General features: G+C 40.6%; 1 protein-coding gene across 1 annotated transcript; it reads right to left on the bottom strand.

The window, feature by feature from the left end:
• Positions 1 to 925: 925 nt before the first annotated feature.
• hdlbpa (high density lipoprotein binding protein a) lies at positions 926 to 15,504 on the bottom strand. Its single transcript, XM_010739780.3, has 28 exons — positions 15,355 to 15,504; positions 13,091 to 13,162; positions 10,530 to 10,645; positions 10,276 to 10,439; positions 8,715 to 8,930; positions 8,424 to 8,630; positions 8,116 to 8,331; positions 7,804 to 8,010; positions 7,610 to 7,717; positions 7,413 to 7,517; positions 7,116 to 7,194; positions 6,873 to 7,012; positions 6,689 to 6,793; positions 6,486 to 6,599; positions 6,288 to 6,374; positions 6,057 to 6,188; positions 5,752 to 5,970; positions 5,104 to 5,325; positions 4,773 to 4,991; positions 4,515 to 4,653; positions 4,279 to 4,427; positions 4,092 to 4,196; positions 3,870 to 4,004; positions 3,430 to 3,573; positions 3,068 to 3,247; positions 2,690 to 2,806; positions 2,459 to 2,602; positions 926 to 2,369 (listed from the first exon to the last, which is right to left on the bottom strand). Exons 3-28 carry the CDS (start codon positions 10,603 to 10,605, stop codon positions 2,280 to 2,282), a joined length of 3,819 nt encoding a protein of 1,272 aa, XP_010738082.1. The 5' UTR covers positions 10,606 to 10,645; positions 13,091 to 13,162; positions 15,355 to 15,504; the 3' UTR covers positions 926 to 2,279.
• Positions 15,505 to 20,756: the final 5,252 nt, after the last annotated feature.

Raw genomic sequence — 20,756 nt, 5'->3', positions numbered from 1 at the left:
GGCTGGTTACAACCCAGCATGGCACAGTTTCACTAATGTGTGCCAAATCAATGAAAAATACATTCATGGTAGTCAGAGAACAAATCCTAAAGACGTTGGGGAAATCACAATTTTCAACTGTGTGCCACCCAAAGGTTAAAACTTCCATTCGTCCAACACTTCATTACAGGTGTTTCATTAGTTGATTGTAATTAATTGGTTATTTGTAGACACTAGGGGGCGCTAAGCAGGTGGAAAATAAAGGTAGCAGACAGATGATTCATCAGAGAGGAATATGGTACTTTACTGGATCCAGAAAGATCTAGAAAATAAACAGAAACATGAATCCTACCTGGACAATTGATTTCCTAATCCACTTAAAATGGAGCATCAGTGGACTTTAAATGATCGCGATCAAAAGTCTGATTATTATTTTGTTTTTGGAGTCCTTTGACAAATAGCCACTACAACAGGATTCTCTGTAGATATTCATGGCAGGTAGAGGATGAATGGTACACATCCTCATTCTTCCACAGTCAGTCTCAATTGTTTTATATAAAAACAAAAAGATCTCCCTTTGGATTCTTATGAGCCAATGATGTCTTTACTGAAGTTACACTTAATCTCCACGAACAAGTTGTCTATGTTAAAAGTGGACAAGATGGACTTTGTCAGTTTTTTTCCCTCTCTTTATCAAATTACAAACTGGACTGACTTAAGACACATCAAGTAGAGTATGTTTCTGCCCCTTAGAAAAGGACAATCCAAAATCTCATGAGTGGATAATGACCTCTCCTCTAGCACCACCCTCAGGTCACAAAGTAAAAGAAACTGCAAGTCATGCAAACATTTGGACACCGATACCACAACTGCATCATCTTTATATAGTGTGCTAGTTTTGTTTAACGCATCAGTAACTTTGCTCTATACAAGAAAGACTCGCAAAGAGATTTTCAATTTTTATTGACTTTTTGGACAATTTCTTTTCCAGTGTCATCCATAACCGTTCACTTCAATGGTATTTGCATAATCTTTCATTCAATGCTAGGAGGATATAAACAAGGTAGGCTGATGCTAGATGTCGGATTAGCAGCTAGAAAGCTAAATCCACACTCCTCAGGCAAAATGAAACTAATTACAATAACTGGGGGGGGGAAATGTTCCAAGAGCTTTTCAAATGAACAATAAACATACCTTCCAGCTGTCCATTAAAAATGCACCAAGACATCATCTCTACCTGGTTTGTATCTTTCTAGTTGTAAGGCTGATAAAAAAGGGCCATTGCTATTTAACAGAACAATCTGCATAGCAACTGGAAGACAAAGGGACTGGACACTGACCCAATACAGAGGATGAGTAACACAGGACATCACTAGACAGATAGTTGGCACGAGATGGTCTGCTTGTTTTGCTGAAACACAGTCATTATTTTGTAGAGTGATTTACTTTTGAATGTCAAAAGAGTTCATTCAACAGTTAGTGTGAGTTTCGATACGTTGGAGCTCTAGGCCTAGTGTTGTAAGAAGTTTAGTTCTGGCATGATCTCCAAGCATCTGGCAGTTTGAATGGGTGCCATTCTGCGGCGGCTGAAACCGCCTTTATCCCCCACCCCACCCCACCCTTAGTAAGTTTTACCAATTCATAAGGCTACAAGGTACGTGCCACTACTTTACCATATTCACAGAAGCACAGCTAAGCAGATGGAAAGATGTGACATGGGACAACCACTACAGTGTGCTTGAGGGCTAACAACTGACAATTTTCACTCGGCTACATGAGTAAAGCAGGAGGGGGGTGGGTTACTGAAACAGCTGGCCCTTCCTTGGTCAGGCATCATGTCTGAACATGTCACCAGCAGTAATTCAATCCCCGTACCCCACCCTGCGAAGGCAACTAAGATAAGGGCAGCTCAAATAAAAAAAAACTGATGTCTCGCCACCATTGAATTTGGTATAACAGTTCAAACCACAATGAAATGTCAGGTCTAATAAACACTTAAATGTCAGTCTTGTACGGACTGTAGACTTAACCGCAACATCTGTCACATTTTTTCTTTTTTCTTTAGCATAAGACAGTATCATTTAATGCAGATACAAAGCTCACACGTCAATTACAGTATCTGAAAGCACTTTTAGACTGATGAGATCTGCAAGGGCAGACTGGGATAAGTAAACAGAGAAGGATGACATTCTCAGAACTGAAGACTTTTAGGGTCAGCGGTCAGTCCAGGTCAAGAGGGGGGAACAATGAAGGGGAAGATTGTGTCCGGTTAAGTTCAGGCCCATCTGTAGCAGCACGGCTTAGAAGCGCTTCGGTCCCCAGGGAGAGGTTTTGGTCGCCACGGGGGCTCCAAAGCTGGGGAAGTCTTCAGAGCTGCTCATGTCAGGGGCCTAAAAGTAGAAAAAGAAAAAGTAGACATTAAGAAACAAAAAAGGTGTGACCGATTCTAATTTCAAAGCAGTATCGAGAAAATGCTCACCTTCTCATTAGCCGTGGTCCAGGGAGCCTCCCTCACCACAAAGCCTTTGGATGGGCCGCGATGATGATCATCCATAGCAGCAGCGCTACCCCCAGATGGCCTCATGTAAGCCATCTTTGCCTCGTTCTCCACAACATCTGCCATCTGACAAAAAGTAGAACAACAAAATTAATCAGTAGCAATTATGAAACATTACAGGCACATTTTATACTGACAACAAAAAATGCTTACGTATTCTTCTTCCAGGTTAAGGAGGTGGTCGATGGCTTCATCCACAAGCTCAGGGCGACCTGTGACTGTCACCAGGTTTGGGTCTGAAGCTCCACTCTGGGGAAACCTGAGATCAACCTAAAAATACAAGATGGATAACAAACCATGTCAAAGTCTGGAGGCTCAGGGGCGACAGTGGAGACCCAAGAGGAGGCCCAGGACAATATTATGTCTAACCCTAACCCCTGTTGCCAAGCCTGTTTATGTTAAACTGTTAAGAGTAATGATCTCAATCCACTTCCTGCAAGTCCTTACTGGTGACAGTGAAACCTGTCGAGCAAGTCATCTTGTTCTCCTCCCACCAACAAGAACATCTCCTGTCCCTCTCAGTAGCCTCACCTTAAACTCATCCATGATCTTGCGGATGCCCTTGCCACGGGCTCCGATAATGCGGGCATGGACCCTGCTGTCCAGGGTGATGTCCTCGGAGATCATCTCTTCAAGCTCATCCACGATAGCCTGGATGGCATCTCGTGCTGCTATGGCTTTGTGCTCATACCCTGTAATAGTAATCTGATCCTGTGGAGAGGGAGCAGCAAGTTTAATATGACGAAGGAAAAAAAAAAAGAGGCACTAATTCACTTAATTTCTATGATAGTAACTGTCATGTATGAAGAGGTAAATTAGCACCACCTGCTGTGCTGACGGAGACCAGCGTGTTTACTTTTCACCTATATATAGCCATTAAAATAAATGTATACCTGGTTTTCATCATTCTTTTCTGGGAACTGGATGTTAACATCATGCTCAGTGCGGATGTTTGTTATAATGGCACCCTTGCGGCCGATGATTTTGGGGTGATACTTGGGGTCCACAGTGATGGTCAGCTTGAAGCTCCTGAGTGCCTGTACAGGAGGGAAACAACGCTCTGGGTTAGAACTGCAGCAAGTTGGACACAGGACTCATTTCTACTTCTGCTGAGACTGCTGGTCACCGACCATGGAAAGGTTAATAATTAAACTCTTTCCACGTTCAAGGTTATAAGCGGGTGTCCTTAAAGTAATCTCAAAGATAACTGATCCATGAGTGTATCCAAATCATAAAAAACACTTCAAAATACCATCAGAAAGAGATCAGTACAACATTAACTCTACAATACACTGGCTATAACACAAGGCCAAGTTGTTCACACAGTACTAACCCGATCCTCCTGCTCGGCCTGCAGCTCTTTGACGCGCTCCAACAGGCCCTCTTTGGCGCGGTCGAGGTGATTGGCCAAGCCGGTAATGGCAATTTTATCAGACTGCTGGTCAGGAGCAGGCACTTGAATATTAACCTAAGAGAGGGTGGAAGAGGGCATGAATTGGCAGCAAAATAAAAGTCATCCCTGTGCTTACTAAGTAAAACATGACGTAACACGAACCTCAAATTCATCCATCATCTTGCGAATTCCACTTCCTTTCTGTCCAATGATGTATCGATGAAGCTCAAAAGGCACTTCCACCTCGATAGTGACAGGAACCAAGGCCTGAGGAAGGGAGAGTGTTTGAGAACAAGGCAGCAGTTTTGAAAAATAAAATGGACCTCTTATAAATACTACATAATCATACCTTCAGTGCTTCCACAGCATTGTCGCATCGCTCTTTACGGCCCGAAATCACAATCACGTCACACTTCTTGGGTGCGTTTGGATCAACGGGCTCCTTCACTTCTCCGTTGGCCTCGCCATTCTCCTGAATGGTGGCCTCTGCGGGAGGTGCTGCAAAAAGAATGAATCAGACAAAAGTTTTAAGAGACATATGTAATTTAAAAGACCTTCACGTCTTCGCACAGATCATGTATTTACCTTGTGGGTCCTCGCGCTCTGGGAACTTAATCTGTACATTGTGATCTCTGGTGATCTGCTGGATCCGTGAGCCCTTGGGACCCATGATAGAACGGTGGAACTTCTGAGGAATCACGCACTCAATGGTCACTTGAGCTTCCTGGAAAAAGAAAAAGCAAAAAGGCAGACAGGTTATATTTCAAAACAGAAATACCAGGGGGAAATAAAACAAAAACACAAAAATAAAGACCATCTTGGCAAAAATCTGTATCTACTCACCAAGTCCTCAACAATCTCTTGCATGCGCTTTTTGGCTGCTTCCACACATTCTTTGGCTCCTTTGAGGGTGACCTTTTCGCTCTGAGAACCCGTGCGAGGGAAGCTAACCATCACACCACCATATTCATCAGCAAGGTCCCGAAGGACTTGGCCACGGCGAGACACAAAGTAGCGATGGTGCTTTGGATCAACGCTCATAGTATCCTCAACAACATTGTCCTGTAACCAAAAGAGTAATATTTAAAATTCAGGCATTTAAAAGAAAACCAAAGATGTATCCTCCCTCGTACTACTCAATTTAAAAGAAAATAATTATCATTTTGAGCCTTACCAAACTCTTGATGAGCTCCTCCAGCTCTTTCTGAGCCTCCCGCACTGCTTCTTCAGTGCCAATCACAGTGATGAGCTCCTGGTCTTTGTCCTCTGCGGTGGGGAAGATGATCCTGGCTCCAGTACTGTCACGAACCTTGCGGATATTTCCACCACCTTTCCCAATGAGGAACTTGTGGTATTCTGGCTTAGCACGCAGCTCGGCAGTGTGGCTCTTCGTTTGCTGGGGACAAACATTTACAAAATGATTTCCACATACAAGAAATGTACTACAAGTCAACCTTAATTATTAAAAAAAGGTTAACACAAAAGGTACCCTTATTAATTTACTACAACCATGTTGCAAAATGCTTCCATGCTCAAGTCCAAACTCCTTGGTTTTAAGGTTTAATGGGATTGACATCTTAATAAAAACGGCGGCACCCAAAACTATTTTCTGATGCTAGCTATGCACAAGTTGCTTTTATTCTGACAGCTGAAAAGGACACTGAAAGAAGTTCTCAGCATGTCGTAATAATGTACGACCAGTGAGGCACAGAAGCAGCTCTTTGCCATTTTACCCCTCCCTCTACGGCCCTGTCAAGCGGCTGCCAGTTTAGCGAGGTCAGCAGAAGTTCATTCTTTTATCATCAGAGGCATTTATACAAACCTTCTCCTCTGCCAAAGCAAGCAGTTGCTGCTTGGCTTTCTCCACCTCCTCTATAGGGCCTCGGATGGTGACCTTATCAATCCCTGAGCCTTCAGTGGGAAAGTGGATGTGCACGCCGCCACACTCCTCCATGATCGAGCGCACAAAACGGCCCTTGGACCCAATCAAGGAGTTGTGCAGCTTGGAGGGAATGGATACCTCTATCTCGGAGATGTTTGCCTGGACATAATGAGACATTAATTAGGCATATGTGCTGGATGGAGAGCCATGTGCCAAAGCTTTCGAGAGACTACGCAGATGCTTACCAGCTCCTTCTGAATGGCCAGGATGCGATTTCTGGCAACCTCACAGTTTGCCTTCTTGCCAGTGATGACAATCATCTCAGAGTTGCTGTTCTCAGCAGGCAGGTCAATTTTTGTGTTAGTTTCCTCCCGAATCTAAAAGGCAAAAGAAAACAAGCTGTTAAAGTAATAGCCTAAAGATATAGCCTGAAGATCTCATACAACTACATACATTCACTTAAATATATAGATTACCTTCTTGATGTTTGAGCCTCCTTTTCCAATAATGTTTCTGTGGAACTGCTTGAAGATGGGGACTGAGACAGAAAAGCTGTTCTCCACCTAACAAAAAGAATCACTTTAAATTTAACACATGGACGCCAAATAAAAACAATCTTTTAACATGCCATTTCAACAAAAGTATCTAAGATAACGCATGAGTTAAGGTTTTACCATTTCAGCCACTATCTTCTGCATGAACTTGGAGCATTTTTCCACCTCAGTTCGTGGGCCCCTAAGTTGAACGATGTCGCTTTTTTGTGCGGGGTCGGGGAAATTGATGATGACCTGCAACAAACGTTATTATAGAGTTATTCACGTGCATTTAATTAGGTTGAGCACATACAAACCAGCTGACAATCAGTTTCCAAACTTACCTCTGGGAATTTGTCGCGCACTTCTTTAATCTTCTCCCCTTTTTGGCCAATAATGGCTCTGTGAAAACGCTGTTCAATGATCAGGTCCTTTGTACGCTCGTTCTCCTGCGAGAGAGACCGTATGTTTAGTAATGGCTCATCAGGATCCACTTTGTAGCATATTGCCTGTGAAGTCTGTACTCACCATGCGTGACGCAAGCTCAAGCAGCTCCTTCTTGGCTTCCTGCACACCCTGGGGATCCCCCTCGATACGAATCAGGTTGCTTTTCTCGTTGTCAGGGGGAATACGGACAGTCACCTTGTGCAGCTCTTTGATGCGGTTGACTGTAAATCAAGATAAGTAGATATGTGGTTTGTGGAGATGCTCATCTAGTTTTTGATGCCCTGTTGAAAATTCAGTACACCAGCCTTTAGACACTGTACTTACTGTTAACGCCTCCTTTTCCAATCAGGTGTCTGTGGAATTTGGGATCCACGCTAATCTCCGCATAGTCCATGCGGCTTACCTTTAAAGCAGAAACAGACAACATGAATATCACCTGTAGCTTAAAAGTGCTGGAGCTAACTGTTGTTAAAAAGGTGCTTCATTGTCTGAAATCTCCATAGTCCATAATACCACTTTTATAGTCCTTCTTTTATGCAGTCGGTCTTGAGAGGAACTCTTTTAATTGGCAAGCTTTGGGTCAATGTCCAAGACACAATTATGTACATGACCATTACTCACCAAATCCGTAACAATGGCTTCAATCTGGCTCTGCACCATTTGCACGTCTTTGGTGGGACCTTCCAGGGTGATCTTATCTTCTCCCTCGGTGAACTCAATGTGCACCTGGATGCAAAATACATGAAAGTTACAACAAGTTACAACTAAAAAGGAGTATTCAAAAGATCTGTGGTTAAGAAATTCATCATTAACCCCACCTTGGGCATTTGTTGGGTAATCTTAGCCAAGTTCTGCCCCTTCTTTCCAATAATGAAGCGATGAAGCCAAGAAGGAGCTGAAACCGAGGAAACAGTGTAGCTGTTTGCCTGTGAAGGGAAACTTCTTTAGTTACTCCTCATCGCTCTTTTATTAAATTACCAGTGTCAAAGATCGTTCTAAAAACATTACACACCTTGGCATAAACTTCAGTGAGGGCCTGACCCAGACGGTCAGGCTCCCCACGAAGGATGACAGTTTCTGAGCTGCTGTCAGAAGGTGGGATCTCAACTGAGACACCAGTTTTATCCAGGATCTCTTGCAGGGTGTTTCCCTTGGGGCCAATCACATACTTGTGCTGAGATTTCTTTACCTCCACCGCAATGGTGGTGGCATTCTTCTTCTGCAATACCAAGGGTAGTTGATCAGTAATATTACAAAGTTAGTTCAAAGCCCGCCCCCTCTCATACCATCAGAATCAACACTAAACATTTTGATTTAAGCATACCTTGTCTTCGTAAACCTTCTTGATCAGAGCCACAGCAAGGGCCACCTGCTCCTTTTCCCCAGTGATGACAATCTCCGTCTTGTTCACACTTGGAGGGGGGACATTAATGCGGGCACCGGTCTCTTGCATCATTTCTCCTACCAGCTTATTGTAGGCACCGGTGAGGAAGGGGTGGTACACCTTGTCGATGTTCACCCTCTCCACAGCACGCTTGTCCTGAAAGAAAATGAGGGGAAGGTGATGAAAACGTGTCCTAAAGCTGTGATATCTGGGATAAAGAAGGTTGGTCATCAGATGAGTCATGCTACCTGCTCAGCAGAGATCAACAGGATCTCATGCTTTGCCTTCTCCAGGCCCTCCTTGGTACCAGAGATCTTGATCTGGTTGCTGGGGTCGTCAGGTCGTGGGATCTGGATTTTGGTGGCAGTCTTGAGCTCTAGCTCCTGAAGCTTCTCCCCATTTTTGCCAATGACAAAACGATGGTGCTCCTTGGGGATGGCGACAGTAGCTGAAGCCTGTTAGCATTAAAATGTACAGTTAGCACCATTGTCATCCACCTTTAATAGCAGAAATATTTCGTCAAAGACGCCTCTCTTGACCTGAGTCTGCAGTCGGGACACAATCTCCTTACGGGCCTTCATCACGGCATCCAACTTTCCAGAAACCATGATGGAGAGACCCTGATCTTTTGCCAAGGAGAGTTCCAGGTGGGCTCCGGTCTTATGCATGATGTCCACACAGACCTTTGCTTGGTCTCCTTCGCCAAACTGGTTGATGTCCTTGTACTTGCGCTCCTCTAGTGGCACGTGGAAAACCTAGTTCAAGTGGGAAAACAAGAATGAAGTCAATTTTATTTGACAAAACAAAAACATGGTTTGAAAGGACGCACAAACTGTAAGGCAAAAAACATGACTCGTTTCTATGAAACACAGACAAACAAAGTACACTGCAGTGGAAACTGAAACAGTAAACCAGGTGGCAAGAAGGTTCTGAAAGTGAAATAGTTTTGTCCCCACAAGTTTCTCCCAGTGGGAAAGACATTAAAATGTGGTCTTCAAAAATAACACTATGAAATTGCTAATATGCAAAAAGAAAGGACTTTAAACTACCAATGTCATTGTGTCCAAACTAATTATTTTCACATAAAACCAAAAAAAAGTGTCTTTTGTATTTAAACAAAGGGCTAAAAAAAAACATAAAAGTACTATTGAACCAACGTTTAAGGACAGAAGAAAACCTTCAACAGAAAGATTATTCAATTGTTGGTAACTTTAGTGGAACAATGTACAAGTAAAACGCATTACAGTACATGAAAAAAGGAAATTTTCAGCACACATAGTATGACACTGGTATCCCAGCCTTTTTTAGCTTGTGCCCCTTTAAAATGAAGAAGTCTACATCACAAATTATGGGCTTACGTAGTGTTAAATATTTTAACTAGACTGTGAGAATTTTAGAGGCCTGAATAAGAAATAGTAGATTTAATTAACGAGCAAAAATCTGAGAAATGTAGAGGTGTATTAAGCACTTTTAGCCATTAGGTACAATTGTAATCATTGACTGAACAATGTCAGATCTCTATTAAGAATTTGAAATGTATTTATAACAGCACCATGAACTGGGGTTAAAAAAAGAGAAGAGCTTTAACAGTTACTCGTCAACAGCTAGAATGGAAACCAACTATTCTACCAGTGTATTTACACCAACATGGGTGGTTTTAATTATCTTTAAAAGATTAGCCCTTCATTTAGGATTGTGTGGTCGTATACAGACCTTTTCCCCGCCCTTCTGGATAAATCTATGCATCTTAAATTTCAGCAACCTTAAAACAACTCTGCCCACATTCAACCTAAGCAGAAATCTAATCAGCCAGATTAACTAAAAATACCAGCGTGGGTACGCGGGGCATTAAGTTAGTCTTAAACACCAAGAAGGAGAAAACCGTCACAGTCTTCAAATTCTACACCAAAAAAGGTGCTCAATATACTGTAGTACAATATATTAAAAACACATTGTATTTTGCCTACAGGGCAGGTTTTCACATCTGAAGAAGAAGGTGGAAGTACAACCCCCCCTCACCAAGAGAACAAATAACTTATTCACACAACAACAAGCAAACCTTTTACGTTATATGCTGTGTTAACTCTGAAAATGCTATACCTGGGTGATAATAGAGGACTTGAGGGGACGGATCTTGGATGTCCAGGCGTTGGCGGTTTCCTGGGTCCCCTCAGGTGAGGCAGCCTTCTCAGGCAGAGGTGGGAAGGCATCCTTGTAGGTAGGAAGGGCATCCTCCTCCTCTCCAGCACTTCCTGCCACAGCAGCTGAACACAGTAAAAGCAAACAAACAGATGAGTCCCGTCTACTTATGGCTATGATTGCATTTTACCTGCCTTGAATATCCAAATACTCACCACCACTCTGCTCTGGCAAGAGCCCACTGCGGTGCTCGTTGAAGCTTTCCTGCGTAAGTACAGCGACTGAGCTCATGGTCAAAATCCCACGTTAAACACAGAGTCCGAGTGTGCCACTGAAAGGAAAGTTTACATTATTTGTAAAAGTCTGGCAACAGAAAAACAAGAAAAAGCTGAGTTTTTTGGCAACTGAAGGGGCATAATATTTAAAAAAAGGTCTGAAAGACTCATTTCCCCGAAATCAGCTTCATATTATGGGCTGCTGCGTTAATACAACATTTTCTGTCAACACTGGAGAAGTTTAAAGTTGTTTGGGAGGTTCTGTGTGTGTTTTTCTAACTCGTCTGACGTGGGTAGGGCTTAGTTGGGAAAAAGTAAATGTTACATAGTTATGTGGACCAATCAGGAATTAGAGTTATCTGAATTAAGAAAAGGTCACTGAGTTATTGTTAAAATCTTTTAGGCATTGTTTAACTGTTGAATTGTTTGGGATTGTTTCTCATCTAGTTATGATTATGTTACAAAGCCACATAAATATAAATTTCACAGGATTATGAATATTTAACGATACAGCAACCTCACAGGTAATAATCAATAAATACTCCACTTGTCTTGTATTGTTGCAAATCTACACTAACATGCTTTAAACTCATTGTTTATCCTGTGTATGTTTTTCACATCAGCAGCACTGATATGATTTTGCATACACTCATTTATCATGATAGCTACAGCCAGATAAACAAGGCTTGAATGGGGAGGAAAGAGGAATTAACCTCTCGAGTGTCACATGCACATATTTAGCGTGGTGTATGAGCTTATCAATGGTGGACTTTGGGATGTTCACTATTATCTAATCTCCCTTTATCAAAAGAAGAGTATAATCACGCTTCTTGTCACATCACCGTGTCAGCACTGTGTTAATGTGTGGCAAGACTGAGTCGTGTGTAAAGAGGTTAGCATCACAAAGAAAACACTGGTGTGGGCAGGGCTATGGCTACAGTACATTCTGTCTTCTTGGAAGAAACCAGTTTGTCTTCAGTTCAACAGGCTTTGTCCAGTCCTATTCTACAAAGTGCAGCTAAGTGAGTAGGCTCTGAAGTTAAGAGGATTTTCCCCCACTGACCCCTCTGTATATCCACGTTGGACAGGATTAAAGCAAAAGTCCACCGACAGAAAACTCTTTGAACACGAAGAATGAAGAAACCAGAAAGCCAGTCGTCTTTAAAAAAATAAAAATAAATAAAGCGCTGACAGAGTTCAATTAACAATAATTATTCCTGCTCTGCAGAAAAGGAAGAACTAAAGCTCGATTCTGCTTCACTGTCAATGATGAAACTCAATATATCATCAGGAGTCGCTGCTCTGTTTTTCTAGCCAACAGAGAAACTTTATTCTTGCCAACAAAAGCAGAGGAATGTGAATTGTTTTATGGTGGATTTTGCCCCCGAGCATGCCTGAAATTCATCTGAAAGCATGGAGAGGCTCCAGATGTCACAGAGAACTTGTTGGTAGCGAGAAGTTTTTTCCATAGACTAGGCAACTTGAGGAAATTCACTTCAAGGTGGTAGTTTAGCAGGCCGTTTCCCCCCCTACACATTTGAGAACACCCTTTCAGTGGCCTCTTCCTTGTCAGGCTTCATAAACTTAAGTCTGCTCTGCCCAGCACTCATTACTGTTTGCAGACCCTGTTGCCAATTTAAGCCTGCAAATATCCTTCATTGAGTATCTTAACAAAACAGAATGACATTGTGCTGAAGTCACTGGAGTACATTTTTGTCAAGAGTCAAGTTTTTTTTTTCCCCCCACATGGATCTAATTACTGTGACATGCGGATAACTTTGGAGCAACAGTACGTTCATTTTGGAGGTAGAACGCCGCTGCCGCCCCCCCCGTTTTGACATTTTTGTGGCAGAAGAAGGTGCAAAACACGTCAAAGTCGTCCATGATGGGAGAAAACAAAGCCACGCCAAAGTCAAACAGACCGTGTTTGAATGTCTGTGTAATTTAAATTACAAAACAGGATGCTGTGCACACTTTAAATTCGACGCGTCAGCCAAAATAAATAGAAGCTTATTTTTCAGTGTGATGATAACTAAGAATTATTTTTCTCCAGAGTAGACCAGGTGTTTGAGGAAGGTCAAGTACTGTGAAAATCAAAGTGATGCTTCAACAAGTTGCCAGAACATCTGGGTATTTTTTTTAGGAAACCTTTAACTTAAAAGGAAAAAGAATATTTATTAAAATAGTGACTTTTTGAAAATGAATTACAAAGTCAAAGAAAATCTACGTTGCGTCTACGTTTCTCCGCTTGCTTGCTCAAACATCCCCCTGATGGCCAAAACTCAAGCGCTAACAAGCAAAAGTACAAGTCAAGATGGAGTGCTTTAAATTTCCGTGTATAGGAGGAATGACTGGTGCTTAATGTCAGTTGTGAGAAAACACAAACAACTGTTAATTATACTTCATACGAGGCACAAGTTTCAAGCTGTGGTTGGAGCGAGCAGAATCACATTCAGGGTAAACCAAACAGTATGCTGCTAATTGCTTTAAAAAGGACTTACCAGCTAAATGGTCAGTTACCAGATAATCCGTCCTGTAAAGATGCAAGTTCCCGTCAGCCTGCCAGCTTTTGCCTAAAAACCAAAGAGAGAGAGAGAAAAAAAAGGGGATCAGTTGTTCCGAAATAACCACTACAATATCTCAGTTTCAACGAAAGATCAGGGGTTTCACTTCAAAAGCACAGATGAGCTACTACAGAGTTATGTATGCAGAAAGACGTATTCAAGTATATGTGCACAATCAATTTTTTGTTCATAGGAGCCTCTGATTACTAAAAAAATGGTTCATAACATCACAAGAGTGGATTTTGTCATTAAAAGAAATAAACACTTTGTACAATTTACACAGGAAATCTCAAAAGGCTACTGTAGAAACACGGCAGTCAGCAGCATCTGTAGATAAATGTCTAATTCTAAAAAAAAGGTAACAAAAACACATTGATTCTTATTTTTAAGTGATTACACACTAATTGAAAACATTACTTTCCATTTCTGCCATACTGTGTAAACACAGCCCCCCCCCCCTCCTTATACCTTACACACTGGACCTTTAAATGGAAAGTGGAGACATGAGACAGCAAATCCAGAGTCAATCTTCACTCTCCGACTGTTAAACAGAAGCGGCTGTTGCTGAGGCCCTAACGTGCATGTTTTTGATAGTCGTGGTTCTAGTAGTGAGCGACTAGTCGGAGAGAGAGAAAAATACCACCACAGTGCCAAAGTACTGCCACCAACCACCAGACATTATTAAGTCGTCGACGCCAAGATGCACATTACTGAACTCCGGTAAAAGTATAGGTGCCACTGGAGCTCACTCCTCTCCTTGACAAGCATCTGGCTTCTATAATTGGACACCGCCTTGTCAGACAGAAGGACAAACCTGGCAATTGATGAAGCTGCCATGTAAATAAGGCCATTGCTCTTTTGTGCAATTAACAGTGAATGGTTCTTATTTAAAAAAAATGATTATTAGGAAGGAAGTATGAGCGTCACATCTGGATGATTTACTGTCACCAGTCACTACTAGATAAGAGGCCAATAAATAAAGTTATGCGCATATTAAACAATTATAAAACCAGGCTCTGGATAAGATGCAACTAAACCAGCTGCAACTTGTATTATTTGGTGTAGTAGTGTTAGCACAGAGGGCATCATAAGGCCTGCTCCCTGCAACATTATTAAAAGCAGCAGTCAAGTTAATACATCTTAAAAATGAATGATGCCAAATTGTTTTACTCAAACTACCATGTCATGGGTACAGCTGGGCGTTTAGATATGTGGATAATGACTAATCACATTAGTCACGAAGTCGTATTTAAAACACACAGGCTGGTTTAAGTAAGAGAAATGTAAGAAATAGAGAAATAGAAAGAGCTGCTACGTGAACCGGAGCTCGTCTTGCATCAACGTTAGCACTTTACAGCCGAGCCTATATTACATTATACCACCCACCAAATCCCAGATTAAGGATTTAAAAGTGGGGCTGGGGTTAGTGTGACACGATATCAACTTAAACTTAGCTGACAGTTGCCAACAACAACAACGACACATTGCAGTTAATGCTAGCTAAGCGTCACGTTGGCTAATCAACCATAAAGAAGAAGGGGGGAGGGAGAAGAAGAAAAAACGATCAAATTAAAATGATTTTAAACCAAATAAGCCTTAAAGATATCACTGGGTGTTTGATAAATATATATTCTGTGTCAAAAAGGGGCTAAATCATTGTGGTGTGGCTCAGCAAAGCCTGTAGCTAGGTAGCTAAACTTGCTAAAAACTTTGACTACGACTGTGACACGTAGCGGCTAATGTGTAGCACACACACACACACACACACACACACACAACTTCAGGCTCCAGCTAATGACATTAAAAAAAAAAAAAAAAAAAAGTCTTGTCTGGTTGTAGTGTAAATAAAATATATACATGTGTATGAATGAAGCGTAACTCGTTGAAATAAATAAATAAAAAAAAAGAGTTGTAGCCTCGTAGCTTAGCGTTAGCATTCAGTTTGTTCTAGCAGCTCGCTAAGTCCACGTAGGCATACAGCTGAGCTGGGGGAGAAATGACACGGAGTCAGGGCCAGAACATACTGTAACCGTCCAGAGGAAAAAAAAGGATCCAACCATTTCATTACCAAAAGAAAAAACTGGCATCTACAACAAGTACCCGAGCACATGACACGTACATGACACGACGGGGCGCCGCGTGTGACGGCAGCGCGGTTGTATTGAGCGAGAAAGAAAGAAAAGAAACTGTGGAGTACTTACTTATTTTATGTACTCGTCTGCCCTGAAGGTGCAGAAGCTGAGATGAAATTCCACTGGCGAGAAGGTGGGATTGAAGCCTGACGGATATATACCAGCGCCGCCCACCAATCACATCCTCCAACGTCACGTCAGAGTCCGATTACAAATGACTTATTTTCATTTTTAACACACAGAGAGAGAGAAAGAGAGAAGGAGAGAGAGAGTGACCGGCGCTGCTCTTGTGTTAACTTCCCAACTCTGATTACATCTCATGTGAAAAAATCACAGGATAAAATGTGGTTAAATGTAGTGTAGTATTCTCTGCACACACACACACACACACCAATGCAGCAGACTTGGCCTAAGGTAAGGTAAGGAAAGAAGGAAGGAAGGAAATAAAAAAAAAATAAAAAAAAGGAGAGTATTCACCCACAAAAACAGACCAGATGAGGTGGCAAAAAATTATAATTTAATCACACATTTCAATGTAAGATTGCAGCAGGACTCCAGTGAGATCAGATAAAGCATCAAGCTACTGTACAGAGATGTATATATTTTCCTTTGTGTAACAATGTGTTCCTTCCCTTCGTTTTTAATTGTATTTATACTGATTATATACTTTAATTTTATCTACCTCATGTCTTTTGGTACATATTTTATGTCTGTGTTGTCCAAAATAAAACATTAATTTTGTCTAAATCATCTTTAATCTGTGAGTGCTACTTATTGATGAAGTACAAGCTATAAAGCAATTATTATTATTATGTGAAATGCTACCCACAGTGAATATAGAGTATGCTATAAATTACTCATCTATCTATCTATCTATCTATCTATCTATCTATCTATCTATCTATCCAATTTCTTTTTAAAGCTTATGATTCATATGCATGATCATTCTTGTTGTCGTGAATCTGTTTTTTGAATACAACACGGGCATGTGCAGAAATATTTTTATCCAAAACAAGACTGACATTCTCAGCTCTTAGCATAAACTGTATGAGGTCTTAGTCATTCCTCGGCTATTTGTTAATGGATGGACTGCCCAAGGTCACAGAGCCCACAGTTTACTGTGAGAGGGCTGCTAAAAACATGAATCAGAGATAAATAAGTATAACTTATGACATCTTAACTGATCAGAAACTCTCCCAGTGTCTCTGTCTCTAACCACTAATAACTCCCAAACGTTCAAAGCCAAGCTGTCAATACACACTGCCTTTCTTGCACTTAGTAATGATTGATGACATGATGGTAGCTTAGTAACATGTCAAGGGCTGAGTAATTCATGAATGAAATCTGTAAATAAGCCATTTCACTGAGTCTGGCTAGAGCACTGATGAAAGACTGAATTGCACACATCAAATGCACCACACTGGATTTAGCCAAAATGTCAATTTGATGTCCTAGAGCAGAAGTGCTTTTATCAGGATACAAATATGAAGCTACTGAGACTGGTCCTCACTGTACAGAGCTTGTTGTTGTAGAGTAACATATTACTCTTTGTCTTATAAGGTTGTAACTGCACATCACTTCTTATTTAAAAGTTTTCCAGAACTTTATGATGGCCTTCATCAGCAATTAAATAATTTCCATTTAAGTGTTCATTAAATTAATATACAGTATAATAACTGAATGCAAGCTTCCACTGATGGTCAAACGATTTAGATAAAACTAGGTGTGTGCTCCGCATCTTTCTACTCTGTCTTAAAGACTCAATCTCCGAGCCAGTCACTTCTGTAAAACTGTCTGCAACATAGTGGAAAGCACGTCAAATATTTGAAACCTCCTTCACTATTTAGACAGCAGGCGCTCTGTCTCTGACTCATGGAAGACAGCAGGAGATACCTCAGGAAAGGAATGATTTTTTTTTTCTATTAACCAAGAGTTATAGGGGTCAATAGCCCAGTCAAACAGGAACAACAACAGACTGAAGAATCCTTTACATTTGTCATGCTCATCATGATTGCTGTTTGGTAAAACTGTGTATTTTTGCTCAGTGGTTATTATAATTTATTAGATAAACTAGGAACACAGACTATAGCCTCAAAATGAACCATACTGTCTCCCCTCTGCATAGTTACAGCTAAATGTTATAAAACTTATCATACTATACGTTAAATATGTGTTGATGTGTTGTGTCTGCCCTATAACGAGCACTGATATCATAACTGAAGCACACATCTACCGGACTAATTTCATCACACGTTGGCACAGTGAAGCGGTCCAGAGAGCTCTTTAGAGATAATGCACACAGATCAAAAGACAGCATGGAAACAAGTCTATCAGTCCAGACTACATGCTCTCTATCAAACATCTTTATTTCTGTTGATGTAAAGCATGCAGGACGCATGCTTTACATCAACAGTGCATTAAATCATGAAATAAATCAGCTGAATGAAAGGTGTGTTGTATGGTAGAGTTTTGTACCATATGATCATCTATCAACGTGGCAAAAAACAGAAATTAAGCAGCTCCATGATAGACCAATGACCTGGCTGACTTCCTGCTTTCATGTGTCGCATTGCATTACATTGCTGCAGTATTATATTTCTGAATTGTCTCTGAGTATCTCATAATGTCACCTGTAATCCAGAAGCAAACATTTCACTGCAGTTTATAGGTCAAATGAACAATACATGCAGTAAAGATGACTAAAAAAGATGCAAATTTTCTTAACATCTGTCTTTATTACAGTAATTGAATTGACACTTTCTGATCCTTAACCTTAATGTTAAGCTTTACTTAGACAGTCCCAGACAAGTATCTTTTATATAAACCAACACTCTACATGTCTCTTACCAAATGAAAATGTCAGTTTTTGTTTTCACTGTCAGAAATGTATTAATTTAACTATATGTCTATGATGGGGTTGTAGTTTGCAGTGGTGTTGTTTATACTTATGTACATGAGAGGGCCATAATATTACCATACCATACCATACCATACCATACCATACCATACCATATGATATGATATGACAATACAAAATAGAGGTGCCCTAGTGGCTCCCAACATAAAAAATTTGGACTCCTTCCTGCAGCAACCCAGGTCCAATTCTGGCCTCACATTAGAAATACCTTTCAATATAATGCATAATGCAGTGCAACACCATCACCCACTACAGCCTCAGTCATAAACATGAAGTAGAAAAAGCTGAAAGTGTTAACAAAAACCTGTGAACCGTGTTCTCCCAGCATGATCTGATAATGTTCCAAACATGTTCTTGTAATGTCACAGGATGTTTTTTTCAGTCTTCAAGTGCCCCCATTAACATTCACTGGTTGAGGTCAGGTGTCTGTGAAAGTAAAAAACAAGACAGTCAGTTCTGCTTGGTCTTCTTGAGTCTCTAAGTAGTTCCTGCAAAGCTTCAAGATGTGTTGGGGGTCATTATTCTACTGTGCAAAGATGCAAACCAGTCAGAGTGGAGTCAGTTCAGTGCATTTGTCTAGCAGGGTAGACAAAACACCTCCAGACCTTAATATTCCTATCATGTTTCACTGTGGTATAATACTGTCTCCTGTTCGTCTTCTTACATACACCCTTCTGTTACTGCAATAAATTTTAAACTTGGATTCATCAGTCAATAGGACTTTTTTTCCACTGTGAAATGCTGGTATTTCTTGGTCCACCTCAAGTTTTTGGCCTTGTTTCCCCTCTGCTACAAGACCACCTTCATTTGACAGTACTTTTGGTCCTGCTCTCACCATCCTTGTAAGTGGGACACTTAATGAAACTGAGCCATTGTTATTGTTATTACTGTAAGTCCGTCTGTGTTTTTTCCGTCTGTGAAAAGTCAAAAGTATACTGTGCACCCTGTTAATTCTGTGGCTGTGATGAAGTTGCTTTTCTGTCTTTACTGCCTGAAACTAAGCTTGATGTATTGATCTTCTGATTGGTGTGGTCACTTTTGGTCTGTCTGATCGTGCTTTGGATACAACTGATCCAGTTTCTGCAAAGAGTTCCATGCACTTATAAATCTTTAGTCTAGACATTATCTGACTCTGAGAATGAACAATGATTTGACTTATTACACTTTTAGCCTGCTTTCTGAAACCTTAAACTTTATTATTGTTTCTAGGTTTATGTGAAAATATTAGAGATTTTCAATGTAGTCTCAGACTTTTGGATCTCGCTGTATATATGACTAACCCTGACATGTAATAGAATCAGAAACAGGTTTATTACCATGTAGGTTTTCAGATACAAGGAATTTGTCTTAGTGTTTTGATGCATAACAGACATTAAGTACAAATATATGGAAGATAAAAATGAAGTACTAAAAGTTTTAAATGTGTTCAATAGGGTTTTAACAGATGTACAGTTTTGTGCAAAGCATTCACCAGCTAGTGTGCAGAATATTTGAATGTTCAGGATATTTCTTTAATGTTTAATAGAAATAATATATCAACATGTTGTGTGGGACCTATGTAACCACTAACTGAAGTATAATGCAGCTTTGTTCTTTTACTTCAGAGTAAAGAACAGCAGGGGGAGCTCCATTACAATGCAAGGAGAAACCTTTAGTTCATGCGTGACTCTTATCACTTATGTGCTGCTTGCTACAAAGCAATTGACTGTGTGGCGGGGTTAAGTACATAACAAAGTCATCATAGTTGATGTAATCAAGCTCTGGTTTAGAGATATGCAATATGTATAGTCACCTGACACAAAGGTTTGTGTTCAGAGAAATGTTTTACAACACGTACAAATTTTTATTGGCCGGGTATGTGTACACAATCAAGGAATTTGAATATAGATACATATAATTTGACAATATATATATTGAGGGCGTTGCTGAGGTCACCACAGTGCAGGTAATGGTTCCCCAAGTCATCATGGCCTCTCCTGATGCACTCTTTAATGGAGTTGCTCTTGTAGTGCCACATAAGGGACATGAGCTGAAGTAGGTTTTGTATTTGTGCAGAGATTATATATATATAATAACAATAACAACAACACATTAACATTTGGAGACAGAAAAAGAATATAAGACAATAGTGCAACGGTGCAGAGTGCAGAGGATGAATAGCATAAATATGGTTTATGTAACAGGTTGCTTTATGTACATGAGGTAGGTGGATGTGAGAGTATATACAGTATGAACAGCATGAGTAGATTGTGTGTGAGTGATGATATTTACATGTTTAAAGAACAAAAACTGCATTTAAACAGTGAAAATAAATAATTTACAGGTGCAGGTGGGTGTTTGAGACAAAGGGTTATTGCATAGAGGATTGTTCCTGACACTGTGTGTGTGTGTGTTGTGTTATAGTGAAACTTTAACCCAAACTAAAAAGTCTGTTTTGCACAAATCAGGTAAAACTAATCAAATAAAATCAGTTTTTATTTCCCTATGGATGTTGTTGACAATCCCTAAACATACTTATATCACAAACTTTCCACGAGGCCTCATTAGAAAGCCA

The sequence above is a fragment of the Larimichthys crocea genome, chromosome XVII (assembly GCF_000972845.2).
Source record: "Larimichthys crocea isolate SSNF chromosome XVII, L_crocea_2.0, whole genome shotgun sequence".
Lineage (NCBI taxonomy): Eukaryota > Metazoa > Chordata > Actinopteri > Sciaenidae > Larimichthys > Larimichthys crocea.
This window is presented reverse-complemented; position numbering and strand designations above follow the sequence as displayed.